The sequence below is a fragment of the Panulirus ornatus genome, chromosome 55 (genome assembly GCF_036320965.1).
Source record: "Panulirus ornatus isolate Po-2019 chromosome 55, ASM3632096v1, whole genome shotgun sequence".
In the NCBI taxonomy this organism is placed as follows: Eukaryota; Metazoa; Arthropoda; class Malacostraca; order Decapoda; family Palinuridae; genus Panulirus; species Panulirus ornatus.
This window is the reverse complement of record NC_092278.1, coordinates 18,943,589-18,966,766: the sequence shown is the minus strand read 5'-3', so window position 1 is coordinate 18,966,766 and position 23,178 is coordinate 18,943,589. Positions and strand designations below refer to the sequence as shown.

At 39.5% G+C, this 23,178-nt stretch overlaps 1 protein-coding gene across 4 annotated transcripts in view; it reads left to right on the top strand.

Annotated features, from left to right (window-relative positions):
* LOC139765498 (uncharacterized) overlaps positions 1-23,178 on the top strand; it is a 134,667-nt gene that overhangs the window by 78,208 nt on the left and 33,281 nt on the right. For 3 of the 4 annotated variants that reach the window (XM_071692958.1, XM_071692959.1, XM_071692957.1), the window contains 7 exons: positions 169-562; positions 993-1,196; positions 1,431-1,569; positions 2,968-3,133; positions 7,901-10,290; positions 10,632-10,813; positions 12,975-13,121. In XM_071692958.1, the coding sequence (XP_071549059.1) occupies positions 169-562; positions 993-1,196; positions 1,431-1,569; positions 2,968-3,133; positions 7,901-10,290; positions 10,632-10,813; positions 12,975-13,121 (3,622 nt within the window). Of the gene's footprint in view, positions 1-168; positions 563-992; positions 1,197-1,430; positions 1,570-2,967; positions 3,134-7,900; positions 10,291-10,631; positions 10,814-12,974; positions 13,252-23,178 lie in introns of all 4 variants that reach the window. The other variant, XM_071692960.1, reaches the window with a different exon arrangement.

Genomic DNA, 23,178 nt, shown 5'->3' with positions numbered 1-23,178 from the left:
AGATGTATGCCTTTACAGACTTGATCCATCTAATGGGAGTGGAGCTAATAGGAATAGATGGGATTGGTTCATAGATGATTTTGACATAAGTTGTTTGGATATTTTAGGTATCATTTTAATTAGTGTTGTTCAGATTATGTAACACTATTAATGCTTATGAATTTTCAGGTTGTCTCCTTTACGGATGTGTTTTTGAGACATACTAGTGCACAAACTGTCCTAATTATTGTGCCAATCAACACACTTCAAAATTGGCTTGCCGAGTACAATACTTGGCTTCCTGATGAAAGTGCTATTCCACCAACTACTCCTGAGGGTTATGAAATTTGGCCCCGAAAGTTTAAAACCTATTTGTTGAATGATTCTTTAAAGAATTTGAACCAAAGGTCAAAGGTAATAAATGAGTGGTACGAATCAGGTGGAGTTTTGCTTATGGGTTATGAGTTGTACCGCCAGTTGTCACTAAAGAAGCCCAAAAAGCCAAAGAAGAAGAAGAAAGATGCCGATAATAAAGAAGTTGTAGATATTGAAGAAGAAGATAAGAACAAGGAACTTCTTGAAGGTGAGAAGATTTTAGGTGCTCCTTCGTACGTTTTACAGTGTTGTTAAGTAGTTTAGTGGAATGAATGGACTCAGTGAAAGAATATCTTTGGAGATATAGATAGACTGAGGTAAGTGGGAACATATTTAAAAGACAAAGGATTAAATGGAAGGTTAGAGTAAACGGGTATATTGTAAAAGGGGTGTAGCTTTAGTGGAGATTTCTGCTAGTTTAGAAGGATCATTGTACATGAAGTAAGACTAACCAGGGAAAATTTATTAAAAGATTGAAAATATTATGGCATTTGATATTGAAAGCCCTGGAAGGCAGTATTGTAAAGTTATACACATTTCTTTCAAATTTGTGATAGGACACTTTTTTGAGTGCCTGTGCCTATAAGAAATTTTATTGTTTTGGCTTCACTTTAGAAAATCTGTGTCTTCTTTTACAGAAATCCAGAAAGCACTTGTGAAGCCAGGTCCTGATTTAGTGATATGTGATGAAGGCCATCGTATCAAGAATGCCCATGCCAACATATCTCAGGCTTTGAAGAATATTCGTACTAAACGACGGGTTGTCCTCACTGGTTACCCACTACAAAATAATCTCATGGAATATTGGTGTATGGTTGATTTTGTCAGACCAAACTATCTTGGTGAGAGAGCACATATTAATGATTTGTTTTTTAAATTGATTAGTCTTTGTTATTCAGAAGCAACTGTTCTGAAAAGAATTGATTGATTTTTATGAAAACCGTAGAATAAGGTTTCATATTTTAACATGGGAAAATAAGGAAATTCAGGTTAAGAATTAGGGAAGAACTTCATTTTTCAGTGAAATCTTAGGATAAGATACTCAGATATATATTATTGTTTTTTGGGTTCAACAGGTACAAAGACCGAGTTTAGCAATATGTTCGAGCGGCCAATTCAAAATGGTCAGTGTGTAGATTCAACTCCACAGGATATGAAGCTCATGAGATACAGAGCACATGTGCTCCACTCGTTACTGGAAGGCTTTGTTCAAAGGTTGGTTTCAAGTCTGTTCTTAATTGTTGTTTATTAATGCATTTCTTTTTTGGTACATGAACATGGGTGTAAAAACACTCATGATAACTAATTTGATTCTTACAGGCTTGAACATATATGTAGGATTTATTCAACGATTTTTATGCCTTAAGGTTCTAGTAGCAAATTCGATCTAGTTTTTACTCGAAGTCATTTTCGATCAGGTTGTATCTTGTATGTGTTTGAACACTACAGGGGGACCCTGGTTAATGCTGGGTGGCATTTCTGGGAAATATGACTCTGAACAAAGCCATTTTCCCATGAGGACCCATGTGAAAAAGCTAGTTATGTTCCTTGGGATCTTTCATGGGAATATTTTCTAGAAGAAACAAAATTAATTGATTTGCAGTACAGTATGGTTATTCCTAAATGCATTCAAATGTTACTTTTTTAAAAGGTACACCGTGAATAGCATGAACACATATGGAAGTAGATAGAGCTAGAGAGAGAATGCCATAGTTAGGTGGACAAATTGATAGAATTGTCAGTGAATGAAACTGTAGATGAAATTGGTGAAACTACGTATGGAGACTTGTATATCTTCTCTTCTTGCTTTGACTTTTTCTTGGAAGATTTTATGCTGACTTTCTTATCTTTTGCTGATAAATGTTTTCATAACAAATGATAAGTGCCCATACATGTGCATAGACAGTGAATCCTCACTTTGCCCCCTTCTCTGCTCCTTCTTTTGAAAAAGAAAAAGCTGGAGGGGAGGATTTCTAGCCGCCCACTCCCATCATTATTATTATGAATATGTACATGTGTATATATGTATATGTCTGTGTCTGTATATGGAGAGAATGTGTGAGGAAAGATTGACAAAGAGGATATATGTGTCAGAGGTAGAGGGAATGAGAAGTGGGAGACCAAAGTGGAAGTGGAAGGATGGAGTGAAAAAGATTTTGAGCAATCAGGGCCTGAACATACAGGAGGGTGAAAGGCGTGCAAGAAATAGAGTGAATTAGAACGATGTGCTATACTTGGGTCAATGTGCTGTCAGTGGATTGAACCAGGGCATGTGAAGCCTCTCGGGTAAACCATGGAAAGTTTTGTGGGGCCTGGATGTGGAAAGGGAGCTGTGGTTTTGGTGTATTACACATGACAGCCAGAGACTGAGTGTGAGTGAATGTGTCCTTTGTTGTCTTTTCTTAGTTCTACCTCACGCGCGCGCGGGGGAGAGGGATGCTGTTTCATGTGTGGTGGGGTGGTGACAGGAATGGATGAAGGCAGCAAGTATGATTATGTACATGTGTAAATATGTATATGTCTGTGTATGTTTATGTATTTATATGTTGATATGTGTAGGTATGTATATTATTGTTATTATTACTGTTATTTAATTTTCTTTTTTCTTTTCAGACGAGGTCATACGGTTCTTGCAAATACTCTGCCCATGAAAGAGGAGCATGTGTTACTATGTAGGATGACTGAAATTCAACGCAAACTATATTCCACATTCATGTCTGAATTAGCTGCAACCAAAACAATGGCAAATCCTTTAAAAGCATTTGCTATATGTTGTAAGGTGAGTACATTTATACTTCATATGGTTCATCTGATATTTGAATTTATGGGAATGATAGGTAAGCAATATATTTAGGGGGGGTTCTGCATGCTTCACATATTTTCATTTGTCACAGAATGGCATTTCTGGCCCTGGTTTACCTTGCTGTTCTTCGGGTTTCCCATGGAAACTTCATGATCTGCAGAGCCATAATAGATATTTACGTTCTTTTTCTCTTTCTTTATTCCTTTCAACCAAAATGGCCTCTAGTTTGGGCATGTTTTGTCCATGTCTTGTCTGTCAGTTATGAAAAAGGAAAAAGTCAGGGTTGCTGAGTGATCCCTGCATTTCTGTTTAGGTCATCTGTGGGTTAAAGGATATAGTGACCTAAGGCTACTTAGCTTTCTTTTTCAAGTCTTTAAGGAAATATTTTTATCTGAGCTTTATTGATTGGAAGCCACCATGATTTATTAATCTTCTGTTCTACACATATGCACATCTCGGTCCAGAATCTTACATATGTACAAGATATGTGATGATGTTTCTTGCTCTGTTGTAAATCTCCATGAATGGCCATTAAATCTCTTAGAGATACCATTGTCATCAGTTGTAGTAATCCACCCTCAGGAATTCACAGCTGGCCGTTGCCTTACAAACACATTGACAGAATATTGGAGTGTGCATTTAGCAGCCATGAAAGTGATAACCGTGTGTCTGACTACTACACATAAAAATATGCGATGACATAGGAAGAAATAAGGTGCAATTTTGATGGAAAAAGAGATGAAAAAGATGGCAAATGAGAGTTGGGGTGAGAGAGTATCATTAAGTTTTAGGAAGAATAAAAAGATGTTTTGGAAGGAGGTAAATAAAGTGCATAAGACAAGGGAACAAATGGGAACATCAGTGAAGGGGGCTAATGGGGAGGTGATAACAAGTAGTGGTGATGTGAGAAGGAGATGGAGTGAGTATTTTGAAGACTTGTTGAATGTATTTGATGATAAGAGTGGCAGATATAGGGTGTTTTGGTTGAGGTGGTGTGCAAAGTGAGAGGGTTAGGGAGAATGATTTAGTAAACAGAGGAGAGGTAGTAAAAGCTTTGCGGATAATGAAAGCTGGCAAGGGAGCGGGGTTGGATGGTGTTGCAGTGGAATTTAATAAAAAAAGGGGGTGACTGTATTGTTGACTGGTTGGTAAGATTATTTAATGTATGTATGACTCATGGTGAGGTGCCTTAGGACTGGCGGAATGCTTGCATAGTGCCATTGTACAAAGGCAAAGGGGTTAAAAGTGAGTGCTCAAATTACAGAGGTATAAGTTTGTTGAGTATTCCTGGGAAATTAGATGGGAGGGTATTGATTGAGAGGGTGAAGGCATGTACAGAGCATCAGATTGGGGAAGAGCAGTGTGGTTTCAGAAGTGGTAGAGGATGTGTGAATCAGGTGTTTGCTTTAAAGAATGTGTGTGAGAAATACTTAGAAAAGCAAATGGATTTGTATGTAGCATTTATGGATCTGGAGAACGCATATGACAGTTGATAGAGATGTTCTGTGGAAGGTATTAGGAATATATGGTGTGGGAGGCAAGTTGTTAGAAGCAGTGGAAAGTTTGTATTGAGGATGTAAGGCATGTGTACGTGTAGGAAGAGAGGAAAGTGATTGGTTCTCAGTGAATGTAGGTTTGTGGCAGGGGTGCATGACGTCTCCATGGTTGTTTAATTAGTTTATGGATGGGGTTGTTATGAAGGTGAATGCAAGAGTTTTGGAGAGAGGGGCAAGTATGCAGTCTGTTGTGGATGAGAGAGCTTGGGAAGTTAGTCAGTTGTTGTTCCCTGATGATACAGCACTGATGGCTGATTCATGTGAGAAACTGCAGAAGCTGGTGACTGAGTTTGGTAAAGTGTGTGAAAAAAGTATACTGAGAGTAAATGTGAATAAGAGCAAGGTTATTAGGTATAGTAGGGTTGAGGGACAAGGCAATTGGGAGGTAAGTTTGAATGGAGAAAAACTGGAGGAAGTGAAGTGTTTTAGATATCTGGAAGCGGATTTGGCAGCAGATGGAACCATGGAAGCGGAAGTGAATCATAGGGTGGGGGAGGGGGCGAAAGTTTTGGGAGCGTTGAAGAATGTGTGCAAGTCGAGAACATTATCTTGGAAAGCAAAAATAGGTATGTTTGAAGGAATAGTGGTTCCATCAATGATATATGGTTGCGAGGCGTGGGCCATAGATAGAATTGTGCAGAGGAGGGTGAATGTGCTGGATATGAGATGTTTGAGGACAATATGTGGCGTAAGGTGCTTTGATCAAGTAAGTAATGAAAGGATAAGAGAGATGTGTGGTAATAAAAAGAGTGTGGTTGAGAGAGTAGAAGAGGGTGTTTTGAAATGGTTTGGTCTCATGGAGAGAATGAGTGAGGAAAGATTGACCAAGAGGATATATGTGTCAGAGGTGGAGGGAACGAGGAGAAGTGGGAGACCAAATTGGAGGTGGAACGATGGAGTGTAAAAGACTTTGAGTGATCAGAGCCTAAACATGCAGGAGGGTGAAAGGCGTGCAAGGAATAGAGTGAATCGGAACGATGTGATATACTGGGGTCGACGTGCTGTCAGTGGATTGAACCAGGGCATGTGAAGTATCTGGGGGAAACCATGGAAAGTTCTATGGGGCCTGGATGTGGAAAGGGAGCTGTGGTTTCAGTGCATTATACAATGACAGCTAGAGACCGAGTGTGAACGAATGTGGCCTTCGTTGTCTTTTCCTAGCGCTACCTCACGCACATGTGGGGGAGAGGGTTGTTATTTCATGTGTGGCTGAGTGGCAATGGGAATGAATAAGGGCAGACAGTATGAATTATGTACAGGTGTATATATGTATATGTCTGTGTGTGTATATATATGTATACGTTGAGAAGTATAGGTATGTATATTTGCGTGTGTGGACGTGTATGTATATACATGTGTATATGGGTGGGTTGGGCCATTCTTTCATCTGTTTCCTTGCGCTACCTCGCTAACGTGGGAGACAGTGACAAAGTATAATAAAATAAATAAAATATTATTATTATTATGTCCTCAAACATAATAATAATAAAATAAATATAAATAAATAAATTATTATTATCATTATTGTTATTATTATTTCTTATTATACTTTGTCGCTGTCTCCCGCATTAGCAAGGTAGCGCATTGAAACAGACGAAAGAATGGCCCAACCCACCCACATACACATTTATATACATACATGTCCATACATGCACATATACATACCTATACATTTCAATGTATACACATATATACATACACAGACATACATGTATACATACTTACTGCCTTTATTCATTCCTGTCACCACCCCGCCACACATGAAATGACAACCCCCTCCCCCGTATGCACGTGAGGTAGTGCTATGAAAAGGCAACAAAGGCCACATTCATTCACACTCAGTCTCTAGCTGTCATGTATAATGCACTAAAACCACAGTTCCCTTTCCACATCCAGGTCCCACAAAACTTTGTATGGATTACCCCAGACACTTCACATGCCCTGTTTCAATCCATTGACAGCACGTCGACCCTGGTATACCACATCGTTCCAATTCACTCTATTGCTTGCACGCCTTTCACTCTCCTGCATGATCAGGCCCCGATCACTCAGAATCTTTTTCACCCCATCTTTCCACCTCCAATTTGGTCTCCCACCTCTCATCGTTCCCTCCACCTCTGACACGTATATCCTCATTGTCAATCTTTCTTCTCTCATTCTCTCCATGTGACCAAACCATTTCAAAACACCCTCTTCTGCTCTCTCAACCACACTCTTTTTACCCCCACACATCTCTCTTACCCTTTCATTACTTACTCGATCAAACCACCTCACACCACATATTGTCCTCAAACATCACATTTCCAACACATCCACCCTTCTCCACACACCTCTATCTATATAGCCCATGCCTCGCAACCATATAACATTGTTAGAACCACTATTCCTTCAAGCATACCCATTATCATTATTATTACATTGAAGACTCCAGTAGTGGACAGAAGTCCACATCGAGGCTGAGCCTTAATTGAAATATAGAAAGAGTTATGGAAGGGAAAAGAAGAGACAAGGGAAAGTATTTATGAACACTGAAATGGTGTGGACATATGTAGAGAATGAGTGTGGAGAGGTTAACAAAGAGGATATGTGTCAGGTTTGGAGAGAACAAGGAGAATGGGTAGACTAAATTGGAAGTGGAAGGATAGGGACTTTTAACTTGCCAGAGTGTAAAAGGCTTGCACAGATTAGAATGCATTGGAACATTGTGGTTTGCAGTGATTAACATGCTGTCACTGAACTGAACCAGGTCATGTGAAGCATCTGAGTTGAACCATGGATAGGTCTTTAGGATGTGGTTGTGGATAGGGAGCTATGGTTTCCGTGGTAATGAAATCAGTGCGAAGTCTGGTTCAGAAGTCTTTAGCATTCTTATGGGTCTGTGTTGCCACTAGTTATGTTCAGGCTCAAAAATGTTTGAAGAGGTAATGCCCTTAACATTTAAAGGTTTAGAGATAGAAACAGAAATGTTTGGAAAATGATACCTTTAAAACTTTAAAGGGAGTAGAGGATCAGTTTCTGATATGCTTAGGATAAATGCTGCATGTGGAACCCCTTTGTGTTTGTGGGAGAAGGCACAAATGATATTGACAGAAAGATTATAATCTTTTTTCTCCAGATTATGTTTGTTCATCTAGGAACAGTACTTTTTACAGACTAAGTAACTGTAATATTTTTCTGTTCTCTTCAGATTTGGAACCACCCAGATGTATTGTATAACTTTGTTCAGAAGAAAAGCAATGAGGATTTTGACTTGGACTTGGATGAAGTTGAAGGAAAATCAAAGTCACGACGTACATCTTCCATAAGTACGCCAAACCCTTCATTACTAAATATTCCATCACACCCAGTTCCTAGCTGGGCTTCACCAGGACAGATGAATAGAAATTTGCCGCAGCAGCATGCCAACACGGGCTTGGGTATGAGCCTGCAAGGAGGCATGATTCCTCCACAGCCAGGGATGGGACAGCTAAATATGAATCATCAAAGTACAATGGGCCTCCAGCAACCTAACATGGGTTTTCCAGATCCAATGGGGCCACCAGTGATGCATCATGGCATGGGTCAGCTCCGAGACAGTCAGGGTGGTCTCGGCAATTATGGCATGGGTAGTCATAATGTACATCAGGGCTATGGTATGCAAATGCCTTACCCTTGGTATAATCAGGGCTATGGTGCTACTGATCCTAGATCCTACCCTCCATATAATAACCCTTACGCTCCACAGTACCCACAACACAATCCCCCTGTCAGTCAGTCTTTGCCAGGGTATCCCTCTGGGGCTCCAAACATGCATAACTCTCCAATGGGTATGGGTCTTCCCAGTCCTAATCAGCCTATGGGACTTCCAAGTCCTTCTAGACAGTCGATGGGTCTTCCCAACCCTACAGGACAATCTATGGCAGTCCACAATCATGCAGGACAGACTTTAGGACACCCCAATCATTCAGGGCAACCTCTTGGAGTCCCTAACCCAACAGGACAGTCTATGGGGTTACCCAATCCACCTGGACAGTCTCTGGGGTTACCTAATCCACCAGGACAGTCTATGGGATTACCTAACCCTACTGATCAGTCTATGGGAGCTCCAAATAATTCTGGGCAGCCCATGGGTTTATCAAACCATACAGGACAGCCCATGGGAGTTCCAAATCCCTCTGAGCAGTCAATGGGAGTCTCCAATCCTCCAGGACAACCAGTAGGAGTTCCAAACCCCTCAGGACAGTCAGTTGCAGTTCCTAGTTTATCAGATCAGTCAATGGGAGTTGCCAATTCTTCCAGGGGATCAATGGGGGTGTCTAATCCATCGGGACAGTCTATAGGAGTGTCTAATCAATCAGGGCAGCCAATAGGAGTTTCTAATCCATCAGGACAGTCACTTGGCCAACCTTGTAATAATCAGCATGGAAATCAGGCAGTGTATCCTAATGGCACCAGCAGTCATGGTGCAACAAGTGAACCAAGCCCTACCACTCCAGCCACTCCTGCCACACCAGCAACTCCGACGACTCCAGCTACACCTGCACCTGCCACTCCTACTCAAGGATTGGAGGAAAAACCCAAAGAACAAAATGAAGAAGTGGACCAAAAAAATATCAAAAAGGAAGATATAAAAGAAGAGGAGGAAGAAAATTCAGAAGATAAAAAAGATGAGAAAAAGGAAGAAACCAAGAAAGATGAAATGACCTTTGAATGGACTGAAGGATTGTTTAAGGACTATGTCCCAGGGTCACTGACAAACTCTGCAAAATTCCAGGTATTCTTTCAGATTCTGGAGGGCTGTGTAAGAGTAGGAGACCGCATCCTTGTATTCTCTCAGTCGTTGTTTACCCTCACCCTTCTTGAAGAGTTCCTCCAGAGGTCTTATATACCTGGTACATACGAAGGCTGGCTTAGAAATCGCTCATATTTCAGGCTAGATGGTAGCACCTCTGCTCAAGAAAGGGAGAAGCTAATCAATGAATTTAATATAAATCCAAATATCAAATTATTTTTAGTGTCCACCAGAGCTGGTAGTTTAGGCATCAATTTAGTGGGTGCCAATAGAGTGATTGTATTTGATGCCTCATTTAACCCTTGCCATGACACTCAGGCAGTATGTCGAGTTTATCGGTACGGCCAGAAAAAAGAGTGCCATATTTATCGACTTGTTACTGATAATTCTTTAGAAAAACGTATTTATGACAGACAGGTAAACAAACAAGGTATTTCAGACCGTATTCTTGATGAAATGAATCCTGATGCCCACTTGTCTTCTAAGGAAATCAGTAATCTCTTAGTAGAAAATGAAAGTGATCCCGATCCCGTTGATATGACTGATAAAGTTGAAAAATACAGGGATTGCATATTACAAGATGTTATACGTCAAAATGGCAATCTGTTTACCAAAGCCCCATTTAAGCATGAAAGTTTACTTGTGGATCGAAAAGACAAGAAGCTGTCACGAGCAGAAAAACGTTTAGCGAAAAGATCGTATGAATTGGAAAAGCAAGCAAATATCAGTTATAGTCGACCATCATATGCTGCATTCTACCCAAAAAATCAGCAGGGCCAGCAGGTTATCATGGGTACCAAGATTGGGTAAGCCAAATGAAGAGTTGTGTATTACTTTGTATAATATTTTTTTTTCATATGACAAATATACAGTATGACTAATATTTACTTATAGAAGAGTATGATGATACTGTTTATATGGTGTTTTAGTTGTGCTAATTTTGGTATTGATATTTATTTTTTGTGGTTCTGTATTCTTAAAAGAACATGAGATGATATTTTGAGTTTACTATACTGTGATGATTGATATGCACTTTATCATCATGTATAGGCACGGTTTTTATGCCCTGCTTTAGTGTGCATTATCTCAGTATTTGATATTTGAGTCTATATTTTCATTTTAGATTTTTACACATACATTATTTCAGTGGGGTAGTGTATGCCAAACCAGTTGGTACTGTTCGGCCATTACAAGCAGAAATGGGTCAGCGATTAGAAGGTGGACTCATCCATCGGCCAAATATTTTATCTCGAGGAGCTCAACCTAACTTTCCTGTTGAGGCTTTAGCGAAACAGGGTGTTTCAGTTCAACAGATCACTGTGCCTAAAGGTAAGTTGTTAAAAGAAAAGTGGATGAAATCATTCTATAAGATTTTACCTTCTTGGTTAGCTGGCTAGATTCATTTGATGCCAGAGCATGGCTTTTTAAATCTAAGATAATGAATTACCTGACACTTTACCAGCTGTGTTTGATCTGTCAATTAAACCAGACCTTTATGGCTTATGAATGTATTTTTTTTGTTATACAAATCGTATCCATACACTATTATATCTCTTGCTACGTTTAATGTGCCTTTGCCTTCTCTCCAGTTAGCTAGGAGGATGGCACTTACAGACTTATCTGTCAGTCCTTATCTCCCAATATTTTCATGCGTACCTCACCCAGCCAAGTACTGCCAAATCTTCTTATTCCGCCTCTCTTATCATTCACACACAGATAGTCATCTATATAAGCATTGTCCATAAAACTTTTTGGATATTTATTAAAAGTCTGATTTTAGGTCTGCAGGTGTGTTTCTGTGCATGTAATGCATGTTAATTTTTGTCAAAGATCATCTGACCATGCCCTGCAAAAACAGTTATTCTTTATTCCCAGAAAGTCTGAAGCTCATTTTTTTTTGTGTGTGTGTACTTGTTTGCCATTTCCCTTCTTATTGAAGTATCATCTGGAAAAGGCAAGAAGCAATGAAGCCTTAAAGGAAAAATCCTCACGACTCCCTCCCAGCCCCTGCTCCCACTCTTCATAGTTGCCATCTATGACCAAAAGGGAATACATGGGTAGTGCTCTTTTTTTTTTCTTTTTATATATAGAAAGGATTCCTAGGGCAGGAGAGTAAGGAAGTATATACATTGATGAGCTGATCAGAAATTAATTGCATCCTTTCAACATCCTTAACCAGTGCAACCAGCCAACTAGACTCCAGCAGCTAACCTCACTAGACATTAGCTTTTGCTCCTCATCACAGTAAATGCACACTGCTGAGTAGACTTGAAAAGCTTACCCGTTTCATGCTTCAGTGACCTCAGCTAATTTATTCCCTCACCAGTAACAGATAAAACACGGACAGAACATACACACATTGAAATGACCTCATAAGCAATAAACAGCCGCCTCCCAACTCAATCTTCAGTCCACTACACTCACACCCATCAGAAGCCGTACTTCATACACAAACATGAATCTCACTTTCCTGTCTATACCCAAGACAATCCCACAAACTTTGTATCACCATATCTCAGGACTCCTTATGCCCATTATGGAACTGCACTGTACGCAGACACCAAGCACTTGCAACTCAATTGCCCTACACTCTCTGCACATATATGCACACACATCACTACATTTTATGACTTATGGATGTGATTGGTATATGTTGTCAGCTTCCTGAGTGCTGTAGGAGCCTTATAAAGATATAAGAAATTATTGGGCAGGAAGAAAGTAAAGGAATAAATGTGGGTATAGATAGGGAGCTGTGGTTTTGTTCTGTTACATGTGACATCTAGAGAATGAGTTTGAACGGGTGTGGCCTTTTTTTGTCTTGTTTTCTGGTAGTAACTCGCTGACGCAGGGGATGGCAATGCTGTTTCCTGTAGGGCGGAGTTGTATCGGGAATGGATGAGGGCGAGCAAGCATGAACATTTACATATGTATATATGTACGTAATGTATAGATGTGTATATGAATGTATGTATTTTCCCAGCCCTACCTTGTTAACTTGGGAAACTGCGAACAAGCATGAAAAGAATGTACTTTTATTTATTTATGATTACTTTAGTACCAGTTTCTGTGAAAGAGTCCTGATGTTACCCAAGAACTTTCTCAATGCTCTTGCACCCCAAGGCTGTGCTATAACCTGTTGCAGGGAAATGTATGCTCCATTGGAGTGAGAAGTTCTTTGATGAGACTGTACTTCCTTTGATACAACCTTACCAAAATTGACTTTTCACTTGCTGTGTAACCATGGGCAGGTGAAGTCCAGTAACACCAAAGAATGTATAGTGATGCAATAGATATATTGATCGTATATGGAATATAGGAGTATGTGAATTATGTATTTTTAGGCACTGTTTAGAACACCAAATTATTTTTCATTTTTAAGGATGGTATTGTCACAGATTATGGAAATGTAAGGCCCTTCATCATAAAAGCAGTATTATTGTACCATTGAATTCCCAGTTCTTCATAAACTATTGAAAGTCTTTTATTTCAGATGTTAGTATTCCCACAAATTCTGGAGATGGGAAACCTATTCTTCTGAAGGCAGGCCAGTCAGTAATGGTGATTAAGACCCAGAAGGGTATATACTTACGTCTCAATGATGGCAAGATTGTGGCTATTCGCGTTCCTCCAGGAAATGGTGAGAAAAAGGGACTTCTTCCAGGGCCTTTGCTTGGTATTCTTCGTTTAGCTGCTGTAGCTAAAAGAGCAAAGATGTTGGAAAAATCATTCTAGAAGAGAAATGAACACCAGTTTCATCCTTGGATCAGGTATTCATCATGTGCTCATTGTTTTTAAGATGTTATTCTCCCAGTTTCATTGTAAACCATTTCATTGTTGGTCTTATGAATTAAGTGTAAAACGTCATTGTTGTATCATTATTGTTACTCTCATTATTATTGTTATTGCTGTTAAAGTAATGTAATTGTTTTGTGAATTTTTTCCCAGTGATTAAAGAGGGAGAATGGCTTCTTAATATGTTCAGTGTATTTGGAGTATATAACAAGGAGAAGTAATATGCCATTCATTATAAATATCAGTGATATTTTGTAGATTTCATCTGTATGTTTTGTTATTATACATGAAACCTTGATGACAGTTAATGATACTGGGAAGTTGTGTACACCATGAACACACCAGATGATGATTTTTTCTTTTCATTTCTCTGGTTGTTGACATCAGGTCTTTTTTGTCTGGTTGTTATCAGTTTGGTCTTTGTGTGTACTTGGAGGTTTGATTTGGGAAGATGGCATTTACTGATGGTTAAGGCAAGATATTTTGACTGTGTTTGTGGTTTGTTAGTTGTTAAAGTTGTGAGTTGACTTTCTTCATTGGTTACTTTGGTTTTTATCTGTGTTCTATGATGTTTCCACTTCCCAGGTATCAAAGTGTTTATTTAGTCCCAACTAAATAAGCAGGAATAAACTGTTTCTTTGCTGAAAGATTACAGAGTAAGATATTTAGTTTAGCATTGATGATATGGTTCAGTATCTTCCTTGTCACAGCCATTTGAGATTAAAACTTAAGACCCTGGCCAGGCTTAGAGTTTGGTTCTTCATTTGGCTGTGACTCAAAAGTCTTAGGTAATGAACTAAATTTAGCATTACAGTAAGGGACATAGATATATGTATATGAACCTTATTGAGTTGTTAAAGATATTTTGTTACCTTTGATAATGTCAACCTTATTGGAAGTAGTATTTGCTGTATGTATTTGCTAATGTCACACCAGTAATTTGACTGCTTTATTTCTTTGTGGCTAGACAGTGAAAAATTAGATAATTTCTGTTTTATTTTATTCTGTTGGAATTTTAATCCATTCTTAAATGTATGGTATTGTATTATGATAGTAATACTGGGATGACAAAAGTAATTTTGATATGTTCTTATGATAGTAATACTGGGATGACAAAAGTAATTTTGATATGTTCTTAGTTCTAGTTCCCATCTGTCTATCATTCAGTTTCATTTAATCTCTCTCTCCTCTCCTCTCCTCTCCTCCCCCCCCCCCCTCTCTCTCTCTCTCTCTCTCTCTCTCTCTCTCTCTCTCTCTCTCTCTCTCTCTCTCTCTCTCTCTCTCTCTCTCTCATGCAGTCTCTTAATTAATTCATAGAAATTTTTCACCCATGTGTAGATCATTAAGGCAAAAAATGAATTTCAGTGCTAATCGAAACTGACGATTTATCATGAGGCAAAAACCTTCATTCACACATTCACCTTCCCATCTCAAACAGTACCATTAAACTCGTCACAAATCATTCTGGTAGGATTTTCGTTTGATATGTATCTCCAAAGTATAATTGTCTCACTGCATGTGTCTATTGCTTCCAGGGACTTCCTGTTCTTCCTGTACAAACAACTGTACAACTTTATTTCTTGTAGATCAGCTTTATTTTTTAATTTTTTTCTGCATTTGTATGTATTGTATGGAAGACTAGGTTATCATCATTTCATTGTCCGTTAACTAAAAAGCTGAGACTTTATTCATCATTACTTTTCAAGAACTGTTTAATGTTAAAAGAAATAACATGAAAATATTAGATTGTTCAGATGGGTGGATGACAGTATACACAGTAAATAAACAAAAATTGGAAAGATTGCTTTTTTTTAATGAATGTTGTACATTCCAGATTACAGTACAAAGAAATGTTTGTGTGATTAGTACATTGACATCTAATCTTGTTGAACAGATTTATAAAATTTAAGAATAAATGAGTCATTAGGTGAAGTTATGATCATATTGAATGGTATTTTGTCTTTATACTTTGAAATGGAGTCTACACATACTTTATTTGTAGTATATTAAGTAAGTTTCGTCATCACTTGTTGACCACTGTTCTCAAGCATATCAATGATTTAGTTAAATTTTAGCATGGCACCTTAGTGGCTTACTGAAATTTATTTGTATATATTTCAGAAAAATACTTTTTCTTGTATAAGCGAATGGAAGCTGCAAAGTAAAGCAAGAATTTTTGCTAGAATAACTGAATGTTGTTCTCTGATTAATGGTTAAACACCGGTAATATATTCCACTTTATTGGGAAGTGGCCATGTATTCTGAGTACTTGTAACATATCTGTGAAAGAAGTTATTGAAAGAATTTATAGCAGATGAAATACCTGTTTAAAGGTGCAAAATTCTCATGATTTTATTTTTTATTTTTTTGAGTTTGTGTATGCATCTAAAAGTGAGAATGTAAGAGATTATTTTTTTTCTAAACTATATTGTTCTTCCAAAAGGAAAGATGGTTTCTTGACATTGAGAACCATTATACATTTTTATGTATGTTTATACATAGCCACCACTCTACCAGATATACACTGTTGTGAAACAACATTCTCCAGACATGTTTTAGTTATCCAGATTTCCACACTGAAGACTGAATATTTACCCTTCAGTTATCCTGTATTTACCTAACAGACACACATTTCACATCTTGACCCATGGTGGACATGACCAGCTTCCTGAGAGCTGTAGGAGCCCCAGAGATGGGGATCCTGGGGCAGGAAGGTAAGGTGTGTGTGTGTAATTATCCATTTGTGTTTCAGGGGGAGAGAATTGTACATTTGTGGGGGGCCGTCTCTCAAACATTCTCTTAACATACAACTTTTTACATTTTTGTATCCTGTTTGCATTAACTTTTTCTTCTGTCATTTTATTCTGTTCATCCACCAGAATTTCATCATAAAAGTACTTCCTCACATCTTTTTAAACAAGTTTCTTACTTAATTTTGTGTTATGTCCTTTGGTTGTTTTATCCCTACATCACATCTGTTTATGTCATTGATCAGCTTTAAAATTAAAAGTTGTGATCAAGTCAGCCCTCACTCCTTTCTTCTAAGTTGGGCAAATTTAAAGTCTCTAGTGTTTCCCCCTTACTCTGATGCTTTAATTGTGGTGCCAACTTTGTTGATCTTGAGTCCTTCTCAGTTAGCTTTTTGTGCTTTTCAAGTTGTAGTGACTAAACTTGACACACATATGCTACCTTTTGGCTTATGCATTACATGAATAGCTTACCAAATTATCCCATACATGAGACCTTGAAAACTGTTTTGATATTTGCTGGCATAAAGTTAGTCTCATCTTTTCTCCCTGGGTAAGACTGTGGCAACAGGTTAGGGACAGCATAATTACCAATTTGTACTGTACAGGGAGGGATTTTTTTTTTCACTTTTTAGGCCTCATCTCTTGAATATTGTCTGCTATCATACCTCCATCTTCTTCTTTTCTTTCTTTTAAACTATTCGCCATTTCCCGCGTTAGCGAGGTAGCGTTAAGAACAGAGGACTGGGCCTTTGTAGAATATCCTCACCTGGCCCCACTCTGTTCCTTCTTTTTTTTGGGGGGGGGGGGGGGGGGGGGGGGGGGGGGGATCTTCATACATACATACATACATATTCGCCATTTCCCCGCATTAGTGAGGTAGCATTAAAAACAGAGGACTAAACCTGAGAGAGAGTATCCTCACTTGGCCTCCTTCTCTGTTCCTTCTTTTGGAAAATTAAAAAACAGGAGGGGAGGATTTCCTGCCTCTTGCTCTCTCCCCTTTCAATCACCTTTTGCGACACGCGGGGAATGTGTGGGAGGTATTCTTGCTTTCCTATCCCCAGGGATATATATATATATATATATATATATATATATATATATATATATTTTTTTTTTTTTTTTTTTTTCTTTTTTTTTCATACTATTCGCCATTTCCCGCATTAGCGAGGTAGCGCTAAGAACAGAGGACTGGGCCTTTGAGGGGATATCCTCACCTGGCCCCCTTCTCTGTTCCTTCTTTTGGAAAAAAAAATTAAAAAAATATATATATATATATATATATATATATATATATATATATATATATATATATATATATATATATATATATATATATATATTTTTTTTTTTTTTTTTTTTATACTTTGTCGCTGTCTCCCGCGTTTGCGAGGTAGCGCAAGGAAACAGACGAAAGAAATGGCCCAACCCCCCCCCCCCATACACATGTACATACACACGTCCACACACGCAAATATACATACCTACACAGCTTTCCATGGTTTACCCCAGACGCTTCACATGCCTTGCTTCAATCCACTGACAGCACGTCAACCCCTGTATACCACATGACTCCAATTCACTCTATTTCTTGCCCTCCTTTCACCCTCCTGCATGTTCAGGCCCCGATCACACAAAATCTTTTTCACTCCATCTTTCCACCTCCAATTTGGTCTCCCTCTTCTCCTCGTTCCCTCCACCTCCGACACATATATCCTCTTGGTCAATCTCTCCTCACTCATTCTCTCCATGTGCCCAAACCATTTCAAAACACCCTCTTCTGCTCTCTCAACCACGCTCTTTTTATTTCCACACATCTCTCTTAACCTTACGTTACTTACTCGATCAAACCACCTCACACCACACATTGTCCTCAAACATCTCATTTCCAGCACATCCATCCTCCTGCGCACATCTCTATCCATAGCCCACGCCTCGCAACCATACAGCATTGTTGGAACCACTATTCCCTCAAACATACCCATTTTTGCTTTCCGAGATAATGTTCTCGACTTCCACACATTTTTCAAGGCTCCCAAAATTTTCGCCCCCTCCCCCACCCTATGATCCACTTCCGCTTCCATGGTTCCATCCGCTGACAGATCCACTCCCAGATATCTAAAGCACTTCACTTCCTCCAGTTTTTCTCCATTCAAACTCACCTCCCAATTGACTTGACCCTCACCCCTACTGTACCTAATAACCTTGCTCTTATTCACATTTACTCTTAACTTTCTTCTTTCACACACTTTACCAAACTCAGTCACCAGCTTCTGCAGTTTCTCACATGAATCAGCCACCAGCGCTGTATCATCAGCGAACAACAACTGACTCACTTCCCAAGCTCTCTCATCCCCAACAGACTTCATACTTGCCCCTCTTTCCAGGACTCTTGCATTTACCTCCTTTACAACCCCATCCATAAACAAATTAAACAACCATGGAGACATCACACACCCCTGCCGCAAACCTACATTCACTGAGAACCAATCACTTTCCTCTCTTCCTACACGTACACATGCCTTACATCCTCGATAAAAACTTTTCACTGCTTCTAACAACTTGCCTCCCACACCATATATTCTTAATACCTTCCACAGAGCATCTCTATCAACTCTATCATATGCCTTCTCCAGATCCATAAATGCTACATACAAATCCATTTGCTTTTCTAAGTATTTCTCACATACATTCTTCAAAGCAAACACCTGATCCACACATCCTCTACCACTTCTGAAACCGCACTGCTCTTCCCCAATCTGATGCTCTGTACATGCCTTCACCCTCTCAATCAATACCCTCCCATATAATTTACCAGGAATACTCAACAAACTTATACCTCTGTAATATATATATATATATATATTTAATTCCTGTTCATCTGCATTAGTGAAGTAATGCCAGTAGCAGATGAAGAAAAGGCTTCATCCACTCACATCTATTCTCTATTTGTCTTTGTGAAATGCACCAAAACCACTTCCCCCTATCCATGACCAGGCCCCATAGACCTTTGTGTACTTTCCCTGGCTGCTTTGTGTGCCCAAGTTCAGTCTACTGACAGCACACACACACACACACACATTACATATCTTCAATATACTCTTATCCTATGCTTGATCTTCACCCTCCTCCATGTTTAAACCTTAAGAATTCAAAGTCTTTTTTACCACAACCTTTCATCTTCATTTTGGTCTACCCAGTCTCCCTTTCCTCTCCACTTTTGACACATTTATATGCTCTTTGTCAATCTCTCCTCACTCATTCTCTCCATGTATTCAAACCATTCCAGCACACCTTTAACTCTCTCAGCCATGTGCTCCATACTACTGCAGCTTTGTCTTACCCTTTTATTATTAATGTGGAGTTGGAAAGATTGTAGGGGGGCTTTATTGATTATGTACTAACTGCTAGGCATGCAAAAAGAGGTTCTTGTATTTGAATGCACTGAAAGAGGCAGGTGGTGGGATGTCTGATTGTCACCTGGTGGAGGTGAGGGTGAAGATTTGTAGAGGCATTCAGAAAAGAGGAAATGATGTGGGTGAAAAGAGGGTGCTGAAAGTAAGTGAGCTTGGAAGAGGCTTATATGAAGAGATGGCAGGGGAAATTGAGAGCAGAATGGGAAAAGACTGGGTAAATGAAGCTAGGGAAGTGGTTGAGGAATGGGAGGTGTTTAGATAAGCAGTGTTGACATGTGTGAGAAAAGTGTGTGATAAGTAGAAGGTGTGAGGTGGGCAGGTGAGAAAGGGTAGTGAGTGGTGGAATGAGGAAGCTAAGTTGCTATTGAAAGAGAAAAGAGAGGTGTATAGGGCTTTACTTGCAGGGAAGGAGTGTGAGTGGATGGGAGATGTACAAGAGAAAGTGGCAGATCAAAGGGAAGGTGCAGGAGCTACAATAAGTGGGTAAATAAGTGTTCAGGCGATTGAGTATCAACAGTCTTCATGAAGAATAAGATGTTCTGGTAGGAGGTTAACAGTGTGAAAAAAAAAGAGAAATTATAGGAACATTGGTGGAGGAGACAATTAAGGAAATGGTGACAGGCAGAGGTGAGGCGAAGAGGAGATAGAATGAGTACTCTGAAGGATTGTTGAATGTTTTTGATGATAGGATGGCAGATGTAGGGTCTTTGTGTTGGGAGATGTGTGAAATGAGAAAGTCATGGCAGGTGGAGAGGTGAAAAGTGAAGAGGTGATGAAAACCTTGTGTAATGTGAAAATGTTGCAAGGCAGCTGGATTGGATTGGATGGTATTGTAGTTGAATTCTTATTGAAAGAGATGACTGTGTTGCTGATTAGTTAGTTAGGAGTTTCAGTGCATGTGTGCAACATGGTGAGATGCCTAAGGATTGGCAGAATGTCTTCTTAATGCTTCTATATTAATGGAAGGGGGATGTATGTGAGTGCTTAAAGTACAAAGGTTTAAAGATTGGTTGAGTGTACTGGGTAAGGTGTATTTGATGAGTTGTTATTAGGAGGGTTGTGGCATGTGCATCATATTGGGGAAGAACTTTGTAGCTTCACGAGTTGTAAAGGATTTGTGGATAGATGCTTGCTACGATAATATGTGAGAAATACTTTGAGAAACAGAAGGAATTGTTTGTGACATAAGGATCTGGAGAAAGTATATGGTAGAGACACTTTTGATGTTGCTTGAAATGTATTAGTGTGGGAGGAAAGCTATTAGAAGTGAAGAGTCTTCTCCGTAGAGTAATGCATGTGTGCAAGGAGGTAGAGAGGAGTGTGAGTGGTTCAAAGTGAAGATGGGTCTGTAGCAGGGGTGCATGATGTCACCATGACTGTTCAATCTCTTTATGGATGTGATGGTGAGGGATGTATATGAAAAGGTCTTGGACAAAAAGGCAGGTATGCAATCTGGTAGAGGTGGCAGGTATGTGGGATGTGAATTATTTGTTGTTTTCTGATGGTGTGGTGCTGATGGTAGGTTTGAGGGAGTAACTGCAGAAGCTGATGTCAGAGTTTACTCTCAACTTTCTTTTTTCACACACTTTACCGAACTCAGTCACCAACTTCTGCAGTTTCTCATCCGAATCAGCCATCAGCGCTGTATTATCAGCAAACAACTGACTCACTTCCCAAGCCTTCTCATCCATAACAGACTGCATACTTGCCCCTCTCTCCAAAACTCTTGCATTCACCTCCCTAATCACCCCATCCATAAACAAATTAAACAACCATGGAGACATCACGCACCCCTGCTGCAAACCGACATTCACTGGGAACCAATCACTTTCCTCTCTTCCTACCTGTACACATGCCTTACATCCTTGGTAAAAACTTTTCACTGCTTCTAGCAACTTACCTCCCACACCTTATACTCTTAAAACCCTCCACAAAGCATCTCTATCCACTTTATCATATACCTTCTCCAGATCCATCAATGTTACATACAAATCCATCTGTTTTTCTAAGTATTTCTCACATACGTTCTTCAAAGCAAACACCTGATCCACACATCCTCTACCATTTCTGAAACCTGGCTGCTCTTCCCCAATCTGATGCTCTGTACATGCCTTGACCCTCTCAATCAATACCCTCCCATATAATTCCCCAGGAATACTCAACAAACTTATACCTCTGTAATTTGGACACTCACCTTTATCCCATTTGCCTTTGTACAATAGCACTATGCATGCATTCTGCCAATCCTTGGGCACTTCACCATGATCCATATATACATTGAATGTCCTTACCAACCCATCAACAACACAGTCACCCCCCCCTTTTTTTTTATATAAATTCCACTGCAGTATCATCCAAACCTGCCTCTTTGCCAGCTTTCATCTTCTGCAAAGCTTTCACTACCTCTTTTATGTTACTCAAACCATTCTCCCTGACCCTCTCACTATGCACACCACCCTGACCAAAACACCCTGTATCTGCCACTCTATTATCAAACATATTCAACAAACCTTCAAAATACTCACTCCATCTCCCACTTCATCACTACTTGTTATTACCTCCCCATTTTCCCCCCTTTCAATGATGTTCCCATTTGCTCTCGTTTTATGCACTTTATTTACCTCCGTCCAAAACATCTTTTTTATTCTCCCTGAAATTTAATGATACTCTCTTACCCCAACTCTCATTTGCCCTCTTTTTCACCTCTTGCACCTTTGTCTTGACCTCCTCCTGCCTCTTCCTTTTATACATCTCCCAGTCATTTGCACAACTTCCTTGCAAAAATTGTCCAAACGCCTCTCTCTTCTATTTCACTAACAATCTTACTTCTTCATCCCACCATTCACAACCCTTTCTTATCTGCCCACCTCCCACCTTTCTCATGCCACATGCATCTTTTGTACAAGCCATCACTGCTTCCCTAAATACATCCCATTCCTCCCCCACTCTCCTTATGTCATTTGCTCTCACCTTTTTCCATTCTGCACTCAGTCTCTCCTGGTACTTCCTTACACAAGTCTCCTTTCCAAGCTCACTTACTCTCACCACTCTCTTCTCCCCAACATTCTCTCTTCTTCTCTGGAATCCTCTACAAATTCACCTTCGATTTCACAAGATAATGATCAGACATCCCTCCAGCTGCCCCACTCAGCACATTAACATCCAGAAGTCTCTCTTTGCCTATCTCTTAACATGTAATCCAATAACACCCTCTGGCCATCTCTTCTAGTCACATACATATACTTATGTTTATCTCTCTTTCTAAACCAGGTATTCCAAATCACCAGTCCTTTTTCAGCACACAAATCCACAAGCTCTTCACCATTTCCATTTACAACACTGAACACCCCATGTACTCCGATTATACCCTCAACTGCCACATTACTCACCTATGCATTCAAATCACCTATCACTATAACCCAGTCCTGTGTATCAAAGCTGCTAACACACTCACTCAGCTGCTCCCAAAACATTTGTGGCAGGGGTGCTTGATGTCTCCATGGTTGTTTAATTTGTTTATGGATGGGGTGGTTAGAAAGGTGAATGTAAGAGTTTTGGAGAGAGGGGCAAGTCTGTTGTGAATGAGAGGGCTTGGGAAATGGGTTAGTTGTTGTTTGCTGATGATACAGCACTGGTGGCTGATTCGGGTGAGAAACTGCAGAAGTTGGTGACTGAGTTTAGTAAAGTGTGAAAGAAGAAAGCTGAGAAAAATGTGAATAAGAGCAAGGTTATTAGG